Source organism: Xylocopa sonorina, chromosome 10 (assembly GCF_050948175.1).
Source record: "Xylocopa sonorina isolate GNS202 chromosome 10, iyXylSono1_principal, whole genome shotgun sequence".
NCBI classification, from domain to species: Eukaryota; Metazoa; Arthropoda; class Insecta; order Hymenoptera; family Apidae; genus Xylocopa; species Xylocopa sonorina.
The window spans coordinates 1727659-1745343 of record NC_135202.1 but is presented as its reverse complement, the minus strand read 5'-3'; the positions used below and the strand labels follow the sequence as shown (position 1 = coordinate 1745343).

The window sequence follows — 17685 nt, the reverse complement described above, 5'->3', positions numbered from 1 at the left end:
TAACGTTGATGCTATACCTTTTAACCGAAAAGTGTCATGGAGTGTGATAGCGCTTCTAAATTTCTACGTTTAACAGTGCTAGGGAGCGCGATGGCTCTTTTCAGTTTCTACGACTAAAACTTGTAAAGAGTGTGCAATCAGTGTAGGCAATTCTCGTCGACCTGTTGGCAGTTTTAAGCACTGAACAGGAGGACGGTCGCGTCATCTGCTACTCAAACAGTTAATTTTGCACTCAATACAAACAAATTCATTCTTTCGTACATCTTCACAATCCTCGCATGTAACCGTTAAACAGTATATTACATTATAGCACAAGCCAGTGATCTGAATATTAATTCGATTCACCAATTTGCCTGTTCGAATCCGCCGAATTGAGTACAATTTTTAATAATTCAAAAATGAAGTCGAATCAGAAATTTTAGAACAACGTCAAGAAATACCTCTTAAGGAACACCCTGTACATGTGTGTGCAAAAGTTATACGTTATAATAATTTATGCATTATATTACACAGATATGTTGAGCTATTTACATATATATATTTCCTTATTGTAGTTACTCTCTAACTATACATTATTATAAAATATGTTGAAGGCACAAGTTAATAATCGGTTGGAGTAAATGTTGACGTTTCGTGGTATAATTTTCGATCTTTAGTTTTAATTATAATTTGGATTATTCCTAAACTAAAATTATTTCGTATCGAAATGTTGCACATATGATGCTGGGTAGCGAACGTGTTAAAAATGTTCGATGACAGAGTGTAATCAATGAAACATGGTAAGTACAATCCGTACATTTGAATTTATAGCCTAATATCAATTACTTATAAACTGTTACTTAAATAATTGCTACTTGTGCCGAAGTTTTTTATATTATTGCCAAATCCACAGAATGTTCCTACAAACTAATTATGATAAGCTATTGGTATAAATCCATTTATGTACACGGTAGGGTAGTAACTATTAGCACCTCAGATATCTTCGAAACTATAAGCTTCACAGAAATATGTACTGGTGTAAAATTGTACAGTACGAAGGGGGCCATCCGTTGGCAAAAATAGTTTTTTTGTAAGTGGAGGTATGTCGGACATTTGAATGTCACCTTCATTTTTTTAAATGGATCGGTATGTTTTTGCTTCTGTATTACGATAGAGCATCTTAAAACGAGGTCAGCGATCTGTAACATAAAGCCATTGAAGGTGATAGAAAGTAGAGAAAGACGATAATACTTACGGTTTTAGTAGTAAATGAAGCATACGTGTATAGTGGGTGTTCGAAATGATGACCATTGCTGTCAGAATTTATTGACGTACAGGCTGTAATAATTCACTGTTGCATGTCGTAAGCTGTAGTTGGTACTCTTTTGTACAATTTCTCTTTCAGTATTCCCCGCAGAAGGAAATCTAGAGGTGTTTTGTTTGGTGAACGAGTTAGCCACGATATTGTACCGCCGCGTCCAATGCAATGATTTCGAAAATTTTTATCCATTTCTCTTCGTGCAATTAATGAATAATGTGCATTGTCGTATAAGTAAAGATAATTCTTCTAGCAAAAGACCCAATGTAAAAACACTTACAAAAAAGCTATTTTCCCTATGTACTGTGCAATTTTATATCAGCAAAAATTTTTGTGAAACTTATAGTTTTGAAGATATTTGAGGTGCTAATGGTTACTGCCCCACTCTGTATATCGAAATACAAAAATCATGCACTAAACAATTAAATAGAAAAAATTAAAAAAAAAACATGAAATTTCATAATGTTAAAAGTGCTAAAGACTAAGGGATTTCTCTACGAAATGTACAGAATCAGATAACTACAAGACAACGCTAACAATCTAAAATGTGCTTTGTGGCAATACAGGACATCTGGTATCATACAGGGGTTGCCATATAACCGAAACTCATAAACAGAACATAATACATTGACATATTTGTAAGATAAACTCAATTAAAAACAAAAAGATAAAAAAGATAGAAAACTTTGTTAACCAAAGAGAACATACAATCAAGTATCAAACATCACCACAAATAATACAAACATACTCCCACATATAAACATATCTCTTCGCAAATCACATACATATTGTACACCGACCACCTACTGCTTTAAAACCCAAAAAGACTTGCGCAATCACAAACACATACCAACTAAACAACAAACGAATGGTCCACGCAAGAGGTGAAACAAAAAATCACAAACATCCTGTTGGAAATAGGTGTGTGAAATAAAAGTTTACTAAAATTCGGAAGCATATCTGTACGCTTCGAGAGCTATATGAATTGTGAAGACACTGGACAGAAAATCTGGGGTCCTCTCGCTTAAAAAGAAAATGGTGACACAAAGTCTGCACGTGTTTTTCTTTCAAGCCCTTAGGTATAAATACTTGGATGCCCGCTTGAACCGATAGGTTTCTTTCACTGTTTGTGTACTGGATTCTAAGTTTACTAGAGTCCAATAAAATTAAACGCAAATAAAATTAAATTAAACGCACTACTCCTTTCATAGAACAAACAGAAAAAACGCCAGCCAAGAGAGTGGAACCGCAATAATAATTGCAAATAACATTAAACACGAACTTCACACTCCGTGCACAATAAACTAATACTAGAAACTAGTACTAGAAACAATCATAATAAAAATATCATTACCGAAGCAGGAAAAATTGAACATAATATCAGCCACAAAAACCACAAAAAGGAATCTATATCAGAATTACAATTCTTAATCATAAAACTAAATCACAATAACCCAAAATCATTAGGATCCTGCAGAAATCTATTAACTTTTTTTTTGCGATATGCATCTTTTTTCTAACTATTACTTTACTATGGATTTTTGTTTTTTATTTATTTTTTTCAATGCACTATTGCATTGTGAATAAGTTGGATTCTTTGTAGTTGCGCATGCTACTGCACTGATATTACGTTGCACACTGTTGCTCCTTTCCACAATATAAAACACAATATAAAAAAAGAGGCGGATAGAAGGTACTTCGGGCTTTCACAAAAAAATACTCACCATAATAAAATGCCGTCAGTACAAGCTATAGTCGAATAAAAAATTGCGCGCTCTTTAATAGCGCAGCCTCGGATTTGAATTCTTCAAGCCGCTTGCTCGTCTCAATTTACATCTGTAAGAATTGGAAGGTTGCAACGTCATATTACGAATAGTGCTATATCTATTTATTAATAAACGCAATTAATCTAGTTATAAATAATCTACGCTATTTTCCACGCTGTCTAAACTATTTATCTCACGACTTTTCAAACCGCATATCGCTTTAACTCCACAAAGGATCCAAAAAAAGAATTTTGCACATATTAAACTCCGTTTATCACACTTATGACTTTGTACATTCAATTGCTGAAATTTGGTTCATGCCAAAAAACGAGTAACAATAAATAAAAAAAGTTCGTGTTATTTTGAGAAGTATTACGTAAAAGCATATATATACATGTTATTATTATATACTTTTATTCTAATTTAATTGTACATGTAGTACAGTAGAGGATATACTAAACATCAAAAATATCCTTGTTTTTTATGTTATTATTACAATTAGTAAAAACTTAAAAGTATAATACATGTATCTAATATTTCAGGTACCTGTAAAAGATAATGAAATTTTGGATATACATACAGAGGTTGCAGCTACTGATGATGAATAAGATGGGAAAATTAGGAAACCAAGACCATCATCATATTAAAAGGACAGCTCAATATTAATGAAATTTTGTATTTTTTGTTACTATAATTTTACTTTAATATTGTTATCTGTCAGTAAAATATAGTTATGATAAAAAATAATGTGCAACGTATAAATATAATCCCAAATCATAAAAATGAAGTCTAACATCAATATGTGTACATATGCACAGTTCCTCAATTATTATTGTGTTTGTTTTTCGATATGACGTCCAGTGTTACATGCTAAGAAACTAATTAAAGAAATTGATCAAGTAATTTATCTTTAACATAATATAAATTTATTTGCAAATAATCGCAAAAACTAGTGATGAAAAAAAATGAATTTAATGACCTATTACTCAGATAATTGGTTTGATTGAGACAAGGTTATTTTCTGCTTTAATTGTTCTAAACATCACCACATTCGAAAATATTTATGTATTCATCCTACCTGATTATTAATTCGTTCGCGGTTATTACGTTTAATTTCATTTAGAAATAATTTTGTACTTTATAATGCACCTATGTTATCCTCAATGATTGTGCTTTACTTGCGTGATCGGTAATTCAGAACATAAGATACGGAGTCTCTATATCGATTTCCCGTCTGACAGACGGGTATACTGCCGTTGTTTTTCTTTCCGTTTTTGTGAGAGTACGTTTATTATTGCCAATAAATATTTATATAAACAGTAAACCTAGGTACAGTAAACATAAACACAGAATAATATCTTAGGACTAGGTGACCAGATTATAAGCTCAATCAAGCACGCGCAATCTTTACATTGGTTACATGCTTGCTACACTTAATGTTATAATTGTCATTGTTTTTAAGTAATATTACTTATATGCTAAATTTACATTATGTACAGAAATGGCATGAAAACTATACAAACGGTTATAATATTAGGGAGAGTGCAGGGGTGTATGAGATTAATGGTTTATCCTTCTAAGGTTATGTATATTATTGCTTTTATAGCAGAAGGGGAACGGCAAAAATTTTATTACTCCCCGGCGGGGAATCGAACCCCGGTCTCCCGCGTGACAGGCGGGGATACTGACCACTTTTTTTTTTTTTTTTTTTTTTTTTTTGTAAGCGTATGTTTATTATGCCAATAAATATTTATACAAGCGGTACAATAAACCTAAACATACAAAAAAAGGATTGCAGAATGTCTTAAACTATGTGATTAGATAAAAGGCTCATACATCGAGCACGCGCAATCTTTACATTGGTTACATGCTTGCTACACTTAATGTTACAATTGTCATTGTTCTTAAGTAATATCACTTATATGCTAAATTTACATTATGTACAGAAATGGCATGAAAACTATACAAACGGTTGTAATATTAGGGAGGGTGCAGGGGTATATGAGGTTAATGGTTTACTATCGTTGTAAGGTTATGTATATTATTGCTTTTATAGCAGAAGGGGAACGGCAAAAATTTTATTACTCCCCGGCGGGGAATCGAACCCCGGTCTCCCGCGTGGCAGGCGGGGATACTGACCACTTGTTTTTTTTTTTGTAAGTGTATGTTTATTATGCCAATAAATATTTATACAAGCGGTACAATAAACCTAAACATACAAAAAAAGGATTGCAGAATGTCTTAAACTATGTGATTAGATAAAAGGCTCATACATCGAGCACGCGCAATCTTTACATTGGTTACATGCTTGCTACACTTAATGTTACAATTGTCATTGTTCTTAAGTAATATCACTTATATGCTAAATTTACATTATGTACAGAAATGGCATGAAAACTATACAAACGGTTGTAATATTAGGGAGGGTGCAGGGGTATATGAGGTTAATGGTTTACTATCGTTGTAAGGTTATGTATATTATTGCTTTTATAGCAGAAGGGGAACGGCAAAAATTTTATTACTCCCCGGCGGGGAATCGAACCCCGGTCTCCCGCGTGACAGGCGGGGATACTGACCACTATACTACCGAGGAGTTAGACAATGGTTCGGTTTTATGCTATGTACTTAACAGAAATATTTTATTTGGTTATAACCACCAATATTTATTTGGGTTTAGTCTATGTTTATCCTTTACATCTATTCTGGACAGCTTGCAATTAAATCTCATAATGGGATTGCTGGATTGGATGTTCCTATTGTAAGTGATTTTCTTTTCATACGTTTTTCTGTTTACGTGGTAAATGATTGGAATGTTATCCGCATTCTGTATGTAACCTTCGCTGTCCAGGTAGATAAAGGATTCGGGTGGAGTGTATCCGGTTTCCATTGCCTTTGCAAAGTACAATGGATTTGGATACGTAGCACTGTAGATGAGGCTATTGGACGTTATATTATTGATATTTGACCAGTGGTTTCTTATAAGCTTTAATATGAACAAGTCTATCCTGATAAGTTTTGCTTCTTCGTAGAGTTTGCAGTTGCTGATCATTTTCTTGTAGTTGGATTCCGGTGATCTGTATTTGTTAAGGCAGGCTCTCAGGCATTTCCGCTCGAAGATTCGTAGCTTTTCCATGGTGCCTGCGCTAATGTTGAACCAGATGGGGCAGCCGTACGTCAGGATGGGTCTTACTAGTAGCTTGTAACAGAGAATTTTAACGCATTTATCGAGGTCTTTGGAATAAAAGAGTCTTTTGTGGATAATGAAGGCTTTTTGCGCTTTTTCTATTTGGATTAGGATATGGTCGTTGTAGTTTAATTTAAAATCTAAATGAAGGCCTAAGTAACGAACGATGTCTTTCCGTGGTATTTTGTTGTTCGTGTTACTATTGTCGCGAATGTGAAATTTCGAGGCGTATGTTCTTACGTCTTGGTTCGCGTCCGAGATTTTCGATATATATGGTCTGAACAAGATCGTTTCGCATTTATTTATATTTACTCTTAGTTTCCAGGTTTGGAAGTAATCCTGCAGCTTATTGAATATTTCTTGTAACTGAATCTGTAATTTTGAGACTTTATTATCGCGGATGTAAATTAGGAGATCGTCCGCGAATGCTATTGCCATTTTGTTCTCGCCGTTATTTAGGCCGTATAATCTTAAAAGATCGCTTATGAATATATTAAACAAGACAGGAGAGTTCACCGTGCCTTGTTGTAGGCCATTTTCTATATTGAAGGCTCTACTTGACTTTTGTTGCCCGTTTGTTACGTAAAATTTTTTATCATGTAGCATGTTCCATAAAATTTTTATCAAATGAGTAGGAAAATCCTTCTTGAGGAGTTTGTAAAAGAGTCCATCCAGCCAGACTGTGTCAAATGCTTTTTCTAGATCTATCATCACTGCTCCGACGCAGTCGCCCGCGTTCCTGGCCCAGCAAATATCGGAGGTAAATTTCGTGATCGCGTGGACTGTGGAATGTTTATGTCGAAAACCGAATTGGCATTCAGGAATTATATCGCTCGCGTTGCTGAAGTTAACAATCGAATCGTTTACTATGGTTTCGAAGACTTTGCTAATGTTTGGAAGAAGACTGATCGGACGATAGCTATTAGGGTCACTACTGTCTTTTCCTTTCTTTTTGATTGTTATTAATTTGGCAGTCTTCCAAGCTGCCGGAAAATGTGCCGAATTTAGGCAATTGTTAAAAAGAATTGTATAATGGAGTATGTATTGTCGCGGTAAGTGTTTTAATACAATATTCGGAATTCCGTCAAAGCTTGCCGATTTTTTGTTATTTAAATTTCTGAAGGTGTTCTCTAGCTTAACAAATGAGGTGAAGAAGTTGGGAGGGATCGACTTCACGTTTGGGCAGTCTGCTACGTTTGAGTCTGTGAATGTACATACTGTAATGTTCTCGTCTCTGTCTCTTTGTATTTTTTGTCTCAGAGAATTTACTTTCTGTTGTATCAAGTTGGAGAGTTGTGGTTTTCCCATGTGTGCGTTTTGAGTGTGGACCGATTCGAAATGGGTGCCGAGAACGTCTAGCTTGTGAACTGTGTCTGTGATAAGAAGTCTGCCGTGTTCGATCGGTAGATTCTGTGGGCTGATTCTGGCTCTTCTCAGGAGATCTGTGTTGGAGGTGTGGATTTTCAGGATGTCTATTTCGTTGCTGTCTTTTGGTCTGAATATGCTATTTACGGACGGGAATAGTTCGCTGGGATTTTTGATGGAGATTTTACTAACCTTTCTTGACCAGTAATTACTTACTGACTCTTGAAAGGCTTTCTTAATCTCGTATCTAATTATTTTGAGTGTTTCTTTGTACATGCTAACTATGGAGTCGTAGGCTGAGGTATAATTCCGTGGGTCCGTCAATCTGTTAATCTGGGTGATTGTGTAACTTTTTTGTTTTCGGAGGTTTTTAATTTTAGGTGTAATGTATTTGTCTGTGGAGTTTTTGTCATGGTCTATTCGCGGGACAGTGGTTTCGATAGCCTGCAGGATGCTTTTGTTTAGTGTATCAATGTGATTATCAATTTCGTTTGTCGTTAAATTTCTGTTATTGGGGATAATCTGCTGGTCGTGGTTGATTAAAAAGTCATTAAATGTTGTCCAGTCAGTACTGCTGAAGTCATACTTGATTAGTGGGGTTGTCACGTCGAGTAGGAAATACTCTGTCGATGGTATAGATATGGTTAGTATGGAAGCTCTGTGGTCGCTGTCGTATTTGAAGGATTTAAGCAGGTTAGGCCCCTCCGTGTTGAGGAAGGAAATTCTATTATCAGCGAGGCACAGGTCTATGAATGCACCGCTTTTTGGATAGGAGGGGACTGCTGTTCTGTATAGTTCTATTTTATATGCGATTTGGTTTTCTAGGATCCATTTGTTCAGAGAGACCCCGCGTGCGTTATTAATTGAGTTTCCCCATGCATGATGTTTGGCGTTTAAATCGCCGGCTAGTATGTAGTAATTGTCCGGTTTGTTTAGTTCTAAAGTGTCGAAAAGTTCTTTTAGTTCCATCATAAATTCTTTTTTACAATTGCTAGTCGCGTATGCCGCTACTAGGTAAAGTTTGCGGTTGTTTTGAAATTTTAATTCTAATACGGTTGACTCGAAACAGGTACTGTTTTTGATGCAGTATGGCTGGATGTTTTTAAATTTAATGTCGTTGCGGATTAGTATTGCCGTGCCTCCTGCTTGTTTTGAGTTTACTCTATCTCTTCTAATCAAGCTATAATTGTTAAAACTAATTTTGTGTCTCGAATTTAGTTTTGTTTCTGATAACAAAACTACATCCGGTTTGTATTTAGTTAGACAATCCAGGAGAGTGACTCTTCTTTCATTCGTTATTATGGAGTTTACGTTAATTTGTATTATGTTGAGGTCGTGTAAAATCAATTTATTTGTTTGGTTTTGAGTTTGCGAATTGGAAGGCATTTTACCAGTTTATGTCGAGGGCTTCTGCGATAATATCTATTTTGTTCGCGTTTGTTGTGATACTTTCGGCTAATTTCGCGATTTGTGTGCTGATTGTGTGCGCAATAATTTTCTTTATTTCATCTAGGAGCGAGGGTTGATTTGTTGCGTTTGTGTTTGTATTTATGTTTATGGGTGTTTGTGTATTCGGTGTTTCCTGTCGTGCCGTAATTTGGACGGATGGTTTGTTTGATGTGACCGCGCTGTATGAGATATTAGATTTTACTATATTATTGTATGCAATGGCTTTTTTTTTCATTTGGTCAAGTTTTTGTTGATTCCTTTCCTCTATTTTTTGTTTTAATTCTTTTAACTTTGGGCATCCTCGATAGGAAGCAGGGTGTCCGTACTGTTTGCAATTGATACAATATGGCTCTGACGTTTCCCCGCCTTTTACGTCAGTGTCCATTTTACTAGATCGCGGGCATTCTCCTGGATTGTGCGACAGCTCGCATTTCACGCATCTATATTTTAGATTGCAGTTCAATGCAACATGTCCGATACGTTGGCATCTCTTACACTGTATTCGGTCTTTTTTAATTAATTTCTCCCATGTGACTAAGGAGTGTAGCACAGTTCTAATTTGTCTTAAATTGTTTATTTGACTATCCTGTGATATTTGTACTAGGTACATGGGCAGATTTTTCCCTTCGTTTCTCGATCGTTGCGTTGAAAATTTTTTTACTGCTAGGAATTTAATGTTTTCGATTTGTTTATCTTTTAGATTATCTAATACTATTTCGGGTTCGAAGTCGCCTTCTAGATTTTTTAATAATACAGTAACTGCTTTTTCCTCTTTTGGAGTGTATGTGAAATATTCAGTGTTAGAGGACTTTAATAGTGTACATACTTCTTTATATAATGTTAAATTTTCCGCGTATAAGAGATGCTTCGTATTGTTAATTTTCTTGATATGAAAATTTTTGTTAATTTTCGAAACTAATTCTATTGTTTTCCTGCTATTGTCATTATATATTACTATTGGGGGAGGTTTGACAGATTTTTTAATTGGATTGGTAACATTTACCTCATTTTCGAATTTGGGCCTTTTGCTCGTTTGCACTTGTTGGGGGTTGCTGGTTGCTGGGGCCTGTTTTGGCAGGGGGGCGGCCTTGGTTGTCCTGATCGGTGGAAATTCCGTTGTCGATGGTATCAATGATTGTGTAGCTAGGCTGCTCTTTCTTTTGGCTCCTGTCACAGCCGTCCATTGTTGTTGGTGTTTTTCCTGTTCTTTGTCAGTTGTTATGTTCTGATGCTTTTTGGGGCTGTCCTGCATCGGTAGATTTTTAGGTTGATCCGTTACTTCCTTCTTGGCTTCGTCGCTTGTTTTCCCTTTTTCTTCTGGGTGCTTCTTCATGTCTTCTATGGTTTTCTGTAGGTTTTCAATTATTTTTAAAAGTTCCTCGTACGAGGGCTTAACGTTTTCCTCCGTTTTTTGTGATGCTGTTGTTTTGGCTTTGTTTGCCCTCATTTTCATATTCTCCTCCGTCTTTCGCAAACTTCTGGTTATGTTTGTATTAGGCTTTGTAGATAGCCGTTTGGTATGGTGATTGTTTTTTAGCACTTTATTAACATACGTTAATAGGGGTGCGTTACTTTTTTCTAGCAAATTTCTTTGCTTGATAAGTGTTGCTATTGCATTGACGTTGGCACTTTTATTCTCTGTTGAGATTTGGTGACTGGGGGTTGGAGCCCCTTCTAAGATATTGTCTGTGTTTATTATGACACTGGTTTTTTGTCACTTTTTCTTCTCCTTGTGTTTATTTTATTTGACTGAAACACTGGGACTCACTGGGATTCCGTATCGAAGCGATGCGCAAACTGTCACTTGACTAGCACTGGCGTAGAACACTAAGGTTTTGGTAGCGCGGTCAAGAGCGTACGTCCGTCTCCTACGAAGGTCGAGGAACGAAATGGGGATACTGACCACTATACTACCGAGGAGTTAGACAATGGTTCGGTTTTATGATGTGTACTTAACCGAAATATTTTCTTTGGTTATAACCACCAATATTTATTTGGGTTTAGTCTATGTTTATCCTTTACATCTATTCTGGACAGCTTGCAATTAAATCTCATAATGGGATTGCTGGATTGGATGTTCCTATTGTAAGTGATTTTCTTTTCATACGTTTTTCTGTTTACGTGGTAAATGATTGGAATGTTATCCGCGTTCTGTATGTAACCTTCGCTGTCCAGGTAGATAAAGGATTCGGGTGGAGTGTATCCGGTTTCCATTGCCTTTGCAAAGTACAATGGATTTGGATACGTAGCACTGTAGATGAGGCTATTGGACGTTATATTATTGATATTTGACCAGTGGTTTCTTATAAGCTTTAATATGAACAAGTCTATCCTGATAAGTTTTGCTTCTTCGTAGAGTTTGCAGTTGCTGATCATTTTCTTGTAGTTGGATTCCGGTGATCTGTATTTGTTAAGGCAGGCTCTCAGGCATTTCCGCTCGAAGATTCGTAGCTTTTCCATGGTGCCTGCGCAAATGTTGAACCAGATGGGGCAGCCGTACGTCAGGATGGGTCTTACTAGTAGCTTGTAACAGAGAATTTTAACGCATTTATCGAGGTCTTTGGAATAAAAGAGTCTTTTGTGGATAATGAAGGCTTTTTGCGCTTTTTCTATTTGGATTAGGATATGGTCGTTGTAGTTTAATTTAAAATCTAAATGAAGGCCTAAGTAACGAACGATGTCTTTCCGTGGTATTTTGTTGTTCGTGTTACTATTGTCGCGAATGTGAAATTTCGAGGCGTATGTTCTTACGTCTTGGTTCGCGTCCGAGATTTTCGATATATATGGTCTGAACAAGATCGTTTCGCATTTATTTATATTTACTTTTAGTTTCCAGGCTTGGAAGTAATCCTGCAGCTTATTGAATATTTCTTGTAACTGAATCTGTAATTTTGAGACTTTATTATCGCGGATGTAAATTAGGAGATCGTCCGCGAATGCTATTGCCATTTTGTTATCGCCGTTATTTAGGCCGTATAATCTTAAAAGATCGCTTATGAATATATTAAACAAGACAGGAGAGTTCACCGTGCCTTGTTGTAGGCCATTGTCTATATTGAAGGCTCTACTTGACTTTTGTTGTCCGTTTGTTACGTAAAATTTTTTATCATGTAGCATGTTCCATAAAATTTTTATCAAATGAGTAGGAAAATCCTTCTTGAGGAGTTTGTAAAAGAGTCCATCCAGCCAGACTGTGTCAAATGCTTTTTCTAGATCTATCATCACTGCTCCGACGCAGTCGCCCGCGTTCCTGGCCCAGCAAATATCGGAGGTAAATTTCGTGATCGCGTGGACTGTGGAATGTTTATGTCGGAAACCGAATTGGCATTCAGGAATTATATCGCTCGCGTTGCTGAAGTTAACAATCGAATCGTTTACTATGGTTTCGAAGACTTTGCTAATGTTTGGAAGAAGACTGATCGGACGATAGTTATTAGGGTCACTACTGTCTTTTCCTTTCTTTTTGATTGTTATTAATTTGGCAGTCTTCCAAGCTGCCGGAAAATGTGCCGAATTTAGGCAATTGTTAAAAAGAATTGTATAATGGAGTATGTATTGTCGCGGTAAGTGTTTTAATACAATATTCGGAATTCCGTCAAAGCTTGCCGATTTTTTGTTATTTAAATTGCTGAAGGTGTTCTCTAGCTTAACAAATGAGGTGAAGAAGTTGGGAGGGATCGACTTCACGTTTGGGCAGTCTGCTACGTTTGAGTCTGTGAATGTACATACTGTAATGTTCTCGTCTCTGTCTCTTTGTATTTTTTGTCTCAGAGAATTTACTTTCTGTTGTATCAAGTTGGAGAGTTGTGGTTTTCCCATGTGTGCGTTTTGAGTGTGGACCGATTCGAAATGGGTGCCGAGAACGTCTAGCTTGTGAACTGTGTCTGTGATAAGAAGTCTGCCGTGTTCGATCGGTAGATTCTGTGGGCTGATTCTGGCTCTTCTCAGGAGATCTGTGTTGGAGGTGTGGATTTTCAGGATGTCTATTTCGTTGCTGTCTTTTGGTCTGAATATGCTATTTACGGACGGGAATAGTTCGCTGGGATTTTTGATGGAGATTTTACTAACCTTTCTTGACCAGTAATTACTTACTGACTCTTGAAAGGCTTTCTTAATCTCGTATCTAATTATTTTGAGTGTTTCTTTGTACATGCTAACTATGGAGTCGTAGGCTGAGGTATAATTCCGTGGGTCCGTCAATCTGTTAATCTGGGTGATTGTGTAACTTTTTTGTTTTCGGAGGTTTTTAATTTTAGGTGTAATGTATTTGTCTGTGGAGTTTTTGTCATGGTCTATTCGCGGGACAGTGGTTTCGATAGCCTGCAGGATGCTTTTGTTTAGTGTATCAATGTGATTATCAATTTCGTTTGTCGTTAAATTTCTGTTATTGGGGATAATCTGCTGGTCGTGGTTGATTAAAAAGTCATTAAATGTTGTCCAGTCAGTACTGCTGAAGTCATACTTGATTAGTGGGGTTGTCACGTCGAGTAGGAAATACTCTGTCGATGGTATAGATATGGTTAGTATGGAAGCTCTGTGGTCGCTGTCGTATTTGAAGGATTTAAGCAGGTTAGGCCCCTCCGTGTTGAGGAAGGAAATTCTATTATCAGCGAGGCACAGGTCTATGAATGCACCGCTTTTTGGATAGGAGGGGACTGCTGTTCTGTATAGTTCTATTTTATATGCGATTTGGTTTTCTAGGATCCATTTGTTCAGAGAGACCCCGCGTGCGTTATTAATTGAGTTTCCCCATGCATGATGTTTGGCGTTTAAATCGCCGGCTAGTATGTAGTAATTGTCCGGTTTGTTTAGTTCTAAAGTGTCGAAAAGTTCTTTTAGTTCCATCATAAATTCTTTTTTACAATTGCTAGTCGCGTATGCCGCTACTAGGTAAAGTTTGCGGTTGTTTTGAAATTTTAATTCTAATACGGTTGACTCGAAACAGGTACTGTTTTTGATGCAGTATGGCTGGATGTTTTTAAATTTAATGTCGTTGCGGATTAGTATTGCCGTGCCTCCTGCTTGTTTTGAGTTTACTCTATCTCTTCTAATCAAGCTATAATTGTTAAAACTAATTTTGTGTCTCGAATTTAGTTTTGTTTCTGATAACAAAACTACATCCGGTTTGTATTTAGTTAGACAATCCAGGAGAGTGACTCTTCTTTCATTCGTTATTATGGAGTTTACGTTAATTTGTATTATGTTGAGGTCGTGTAAAATCAATTTATTTGTTTGGTTTTGAGTTTGCGAATTGGAAGGCATTTTACCAGTTTATGTCGAGGGCTTCTGCGATAATATCTATTTTGTTCGCGTTTGTTGTGATACTTTCGGCTAATTTCGCGATTTGTGTGCTGATTGTGTGCGCAATAATTTTCTTTATTTCATCTAGGAGCGAGGGTTGATTTGTTGCGTTTGTGTTTGTATTTATGTTTATGGGTGTTTGTGTATTCGGTGTTTCCTGTCGTGCCGTAATTTGGACGGATGGTTTGTTTGATGTGACCGCGCTGTATGAGATATTAGATTTTACTATATTATTGTATGCAATGGCTTTTTTTTTCATTTGGTCAAGTTTTTGTTGATTCCTTTCCTCTATTTTTTGTTTTAATTCTTTTAACTTTGGGCATCCTCGATAGGAAGCAGGGTGTCCGTACTGTTTGCAATTGATACAATATGGCTCTGACGTTTCCCCGCCTTTTACGTCAGTGTCCATTTTACTAGATCGCGGGCATTCTCCTGGATTGTGCGACAGCTCGCATTTCACGCATCTATATTTTAGATTGCAGTTCAATGCAACATGTCCGATACGTTGGCATCTCTTACACTGTATTCGGTCTTTTTTAATTAATTTCTCCCATGTGACTAAGGAGTGTAGCACAGTTCTAATTTGTCTTAAATTGTTTATTTGACTATCCTGTGATATTTGTACTAGGTACATGGGCAGATTTTTCCCTTCGTTTCTCGATCGTTGCGTTGAAAATTTTTTTACTGCTAGGAATTTAATGTTTTCGATTTGTTTATCTTTTAGATTATCTAATACTATTTCGGGTTCGAAGTCGCCTTCTAGATTTTTTAATAATACAGTAACTGCTTTTTCCTCTTTTGGAGTGTATGTGAAATATTCAGTGTTAGAGGACTTTAATAGTGTACATACTTCTTTATATAATGTTAAATTTTCCGCGTATAAGAGATGCTTCGTATTGTTAATTTTCTTGATATGAAAATTTTTGTTAATTTTCGAAACTAATTCTATTGTTTTCCTGCTATTATCATTATATATTACTATTGGGGGAGGTTTGACAGATTTTTTAATTGGATTGGTAACATTTACCTCATTTTCGAATTTGGGCCTTTTGCTCGTTTGCACTTGTTGGGGGTTGCTGGTTGCTGGGGCCTGTTTTGGCAGGGGGGCGGCCTTGGTTGTCCTGATCGGTGGAAATTCCGTTGTCGATGGTATCGATGATTGTGTAGCTAGGCTGCTCTTTCTTTTGGCTCCTGTCACAGCCGTCCATTGTTGTTAGTGTTTTTCCTGTTCTTTGTCAGTTGTTATGTTCTGATGCTTTTTGGGGCTGTCCTGCATCGGTAGATTTTTAGCTTGATCCGTTACTTCCTTCTTGACTTCGTCGCTTGTTTTCCCTTTTTCTTCTGGGTGCTTCTTCATGTCTTCTATGGTTTTCTGTAGGTTTTCAATTATTTTTAAAAGTTCCTCGTACGAGGGCTTAACGTTTTCCTCCGTTTTTTGTGATGCTGTTGTTTTGGCTTTGTTTGCCCTCATTTTCATATTCGCCTCCGTCTTTCGCAAACTTCTGGTTATATTTGTATTAGGCTTTGTAGATAGCCGTTTGGTATGGTGATTGTTTTTTAGCACTTTATTAACATACGTTAATAGGGGTGCGTTACTTTTTTCTAGCAAATTTCTTTGCTTGATAAGTGTTGCTATTGCATTGATGTTGGCACTTTTATTCTCTGTTGAGATTTGGTGACTGGGGGTTGGAGCCCCTTCTAAGATATTGTCTGTGTTTATTATGACACTGGTTTTTTGTCACTTTTTCTTCTCCTTGTGTTTATTTTATTTGACTGAAACACTGGGACTCACTGGGATTCCGTATCGAAGCGATGCGCAAACTGTCACTTGACTAGCACTGGCGTAGAACACTAAGGTTTTGGTAGCGCGGTCAAGAGCGTACGTCCGTCTCCTACGAAGGTCGAGGAACGAATGGGATACTGACCACTATACTACCGAGGAGTTAAACAATGGTCCGATTTTATGATGTGTACTTAACCGAAATATTTCCTTTCGTTATAACTACCAATATTTATTTGTGTTTATTCTATGTTTATCCTTTACATCTATTCTGGACAGGTTGCAATTAAATCTCATAATGGGATTGCTGGTTTGGATGTTCCTATTGTAAGTGATTTTCTTTTCATATGTTTTTCTATTTACGTGGTAAATGATTGGAATGTTATCCGCGTTCTGTATGTAACCTTCGCTGTCCAGGTAGATAAAGGATTCGGGTAGAGTGTATCCGGTTTCCATTGCCTTTGCAAAGTACAATGGATTTGGATACGTGGAACTGTAGATGAAGCTATTGGACGTTATATTATTGATATTTGACCAGTGGTTTCTTATAAGCTTTAATATGAACAAATCTATCCTGATAAGTTTTGCTTCTTCGTAGAGTTTGCAGTTGCTGATCATTTTCTTGTAGTTGGATTCCGGTGATCTGTATTTGTTAAGGCAGGCTCTCAGGCATTTCCTCTCGATGATCTGTATCTTTTCCATGGTGCCTGCGCTAATGTTGAACCAGATGGGGCAGCCGTACGTCAGGATGGGTCTTACTAGTAGCTTGTAACAGAATTTTAACGCATTTATCGAGGTCTTTGGAATAAAAGAGTCTTTTGTGGATAAGGAAGGCTTTTTGCGCGTTTTCTATTTGGATTAGGATATGGTCGTTATAGTTTAATTTAAAATCTAGATGAAGGCCTAAGTAACGAACGATGTCTTTCCGTGGTATTTTATTGTTCGTGTTACTATTATCGCGAATGTGAAATTTTGAGGCGTATGTTTTTACGTGTTGGTTCGCGTCCGAGATTTTCGATGTATATGATCTGAACAAGATCATTTCGCATTTATTTATATTTACTCTTAGTTTCCAGGTTTGGAAGTAATCCTGCAGCTTATTGAATATTTCTTGCAACTGAATCTGTAATTTTGAAACTTTATTATCGTGGATGTAAATTAGGAGATCGTCCGCGAATGCTATTGCCATTTTGTTGTCGCCGTTATTTAGGCTGTATAATCTTAAAAGATCGCTTATGAATATATTAAACAATACAGGAGAGTTCACCGTGCCTTGTTGTAGGCCATTGTCTATATTGAAAGCTCTACTTGACTTTTGTTGTCGAATGAATAGGGAAATCCTTTTTGAGGAGTTTGTAAAAGGGTCCATCCAGCCAGATTGTATCAAATGCTTTTTCTAGATCTATCATCACTGCTCCAACGCAATCGCCCGCGTTCCGGGCCTAGCAAATATTGGAGTTCTTCTAAGATGGCGTAGAAGCTCTATTAGTGTTTTCTTGAGCATGTCGTACTTCCTGTGAGTTGATGGATTGCTTATCAGGTC

General features: G+C 36.7%; 2 protein-coding genes and 1 non-coding gene across 3 annotated transcripts in view; 1 reads left to right on the top strand and 2 right to left on the bottom strand.

The window, feature by feature from the left end:
* The window catches only part of LOC143427894 (metaxin-1), a 72189-nt gene extending 68494 nt beyond the window's left edge, over positions 1-3695 (top strand). The window contains exon 5 of the mRNA XM_076902395.1: positions 3606-3695. Within this exon, the coding sequence (XP_076758510.1) occupies positions 3606-3671 (66 nt within the window). The 3' untranslated portion in view covers positions 3672-3695. The remainder of the gene's footprint in view (positions 1-3605) is intronic.
* The window catches only part of Nd-23 (NADH dehydrogenase (ubiquinone) 23 kDa subunit), a 139693-nt gene extending 135190 nt beyond the window's left edge, over positions 1-4503 (bottom strand). Inside the window, exon 1 of the mRNA XM_076902401.1 lies at positions 4493-4503. The gene's annotated coding sequence lies outside the window, so the exon portion shown is untranslated. The remainder of the gene's footprint in view (positions 1-4492) is intronic.
* Positions 4504-5584: 1081 nt separating this feature from the next.
* On the bottom strand, positions 5585-5656 carry Trnad-guc (transfer RNA aspartic acid (anticodon GUC)). Its single transcript has one exon. It is a non-coding gene; the product is annotated as a tRNA-Asp (tRNA).
* Positions 5657-17685: the final 12029 nt, after the last annotated feature.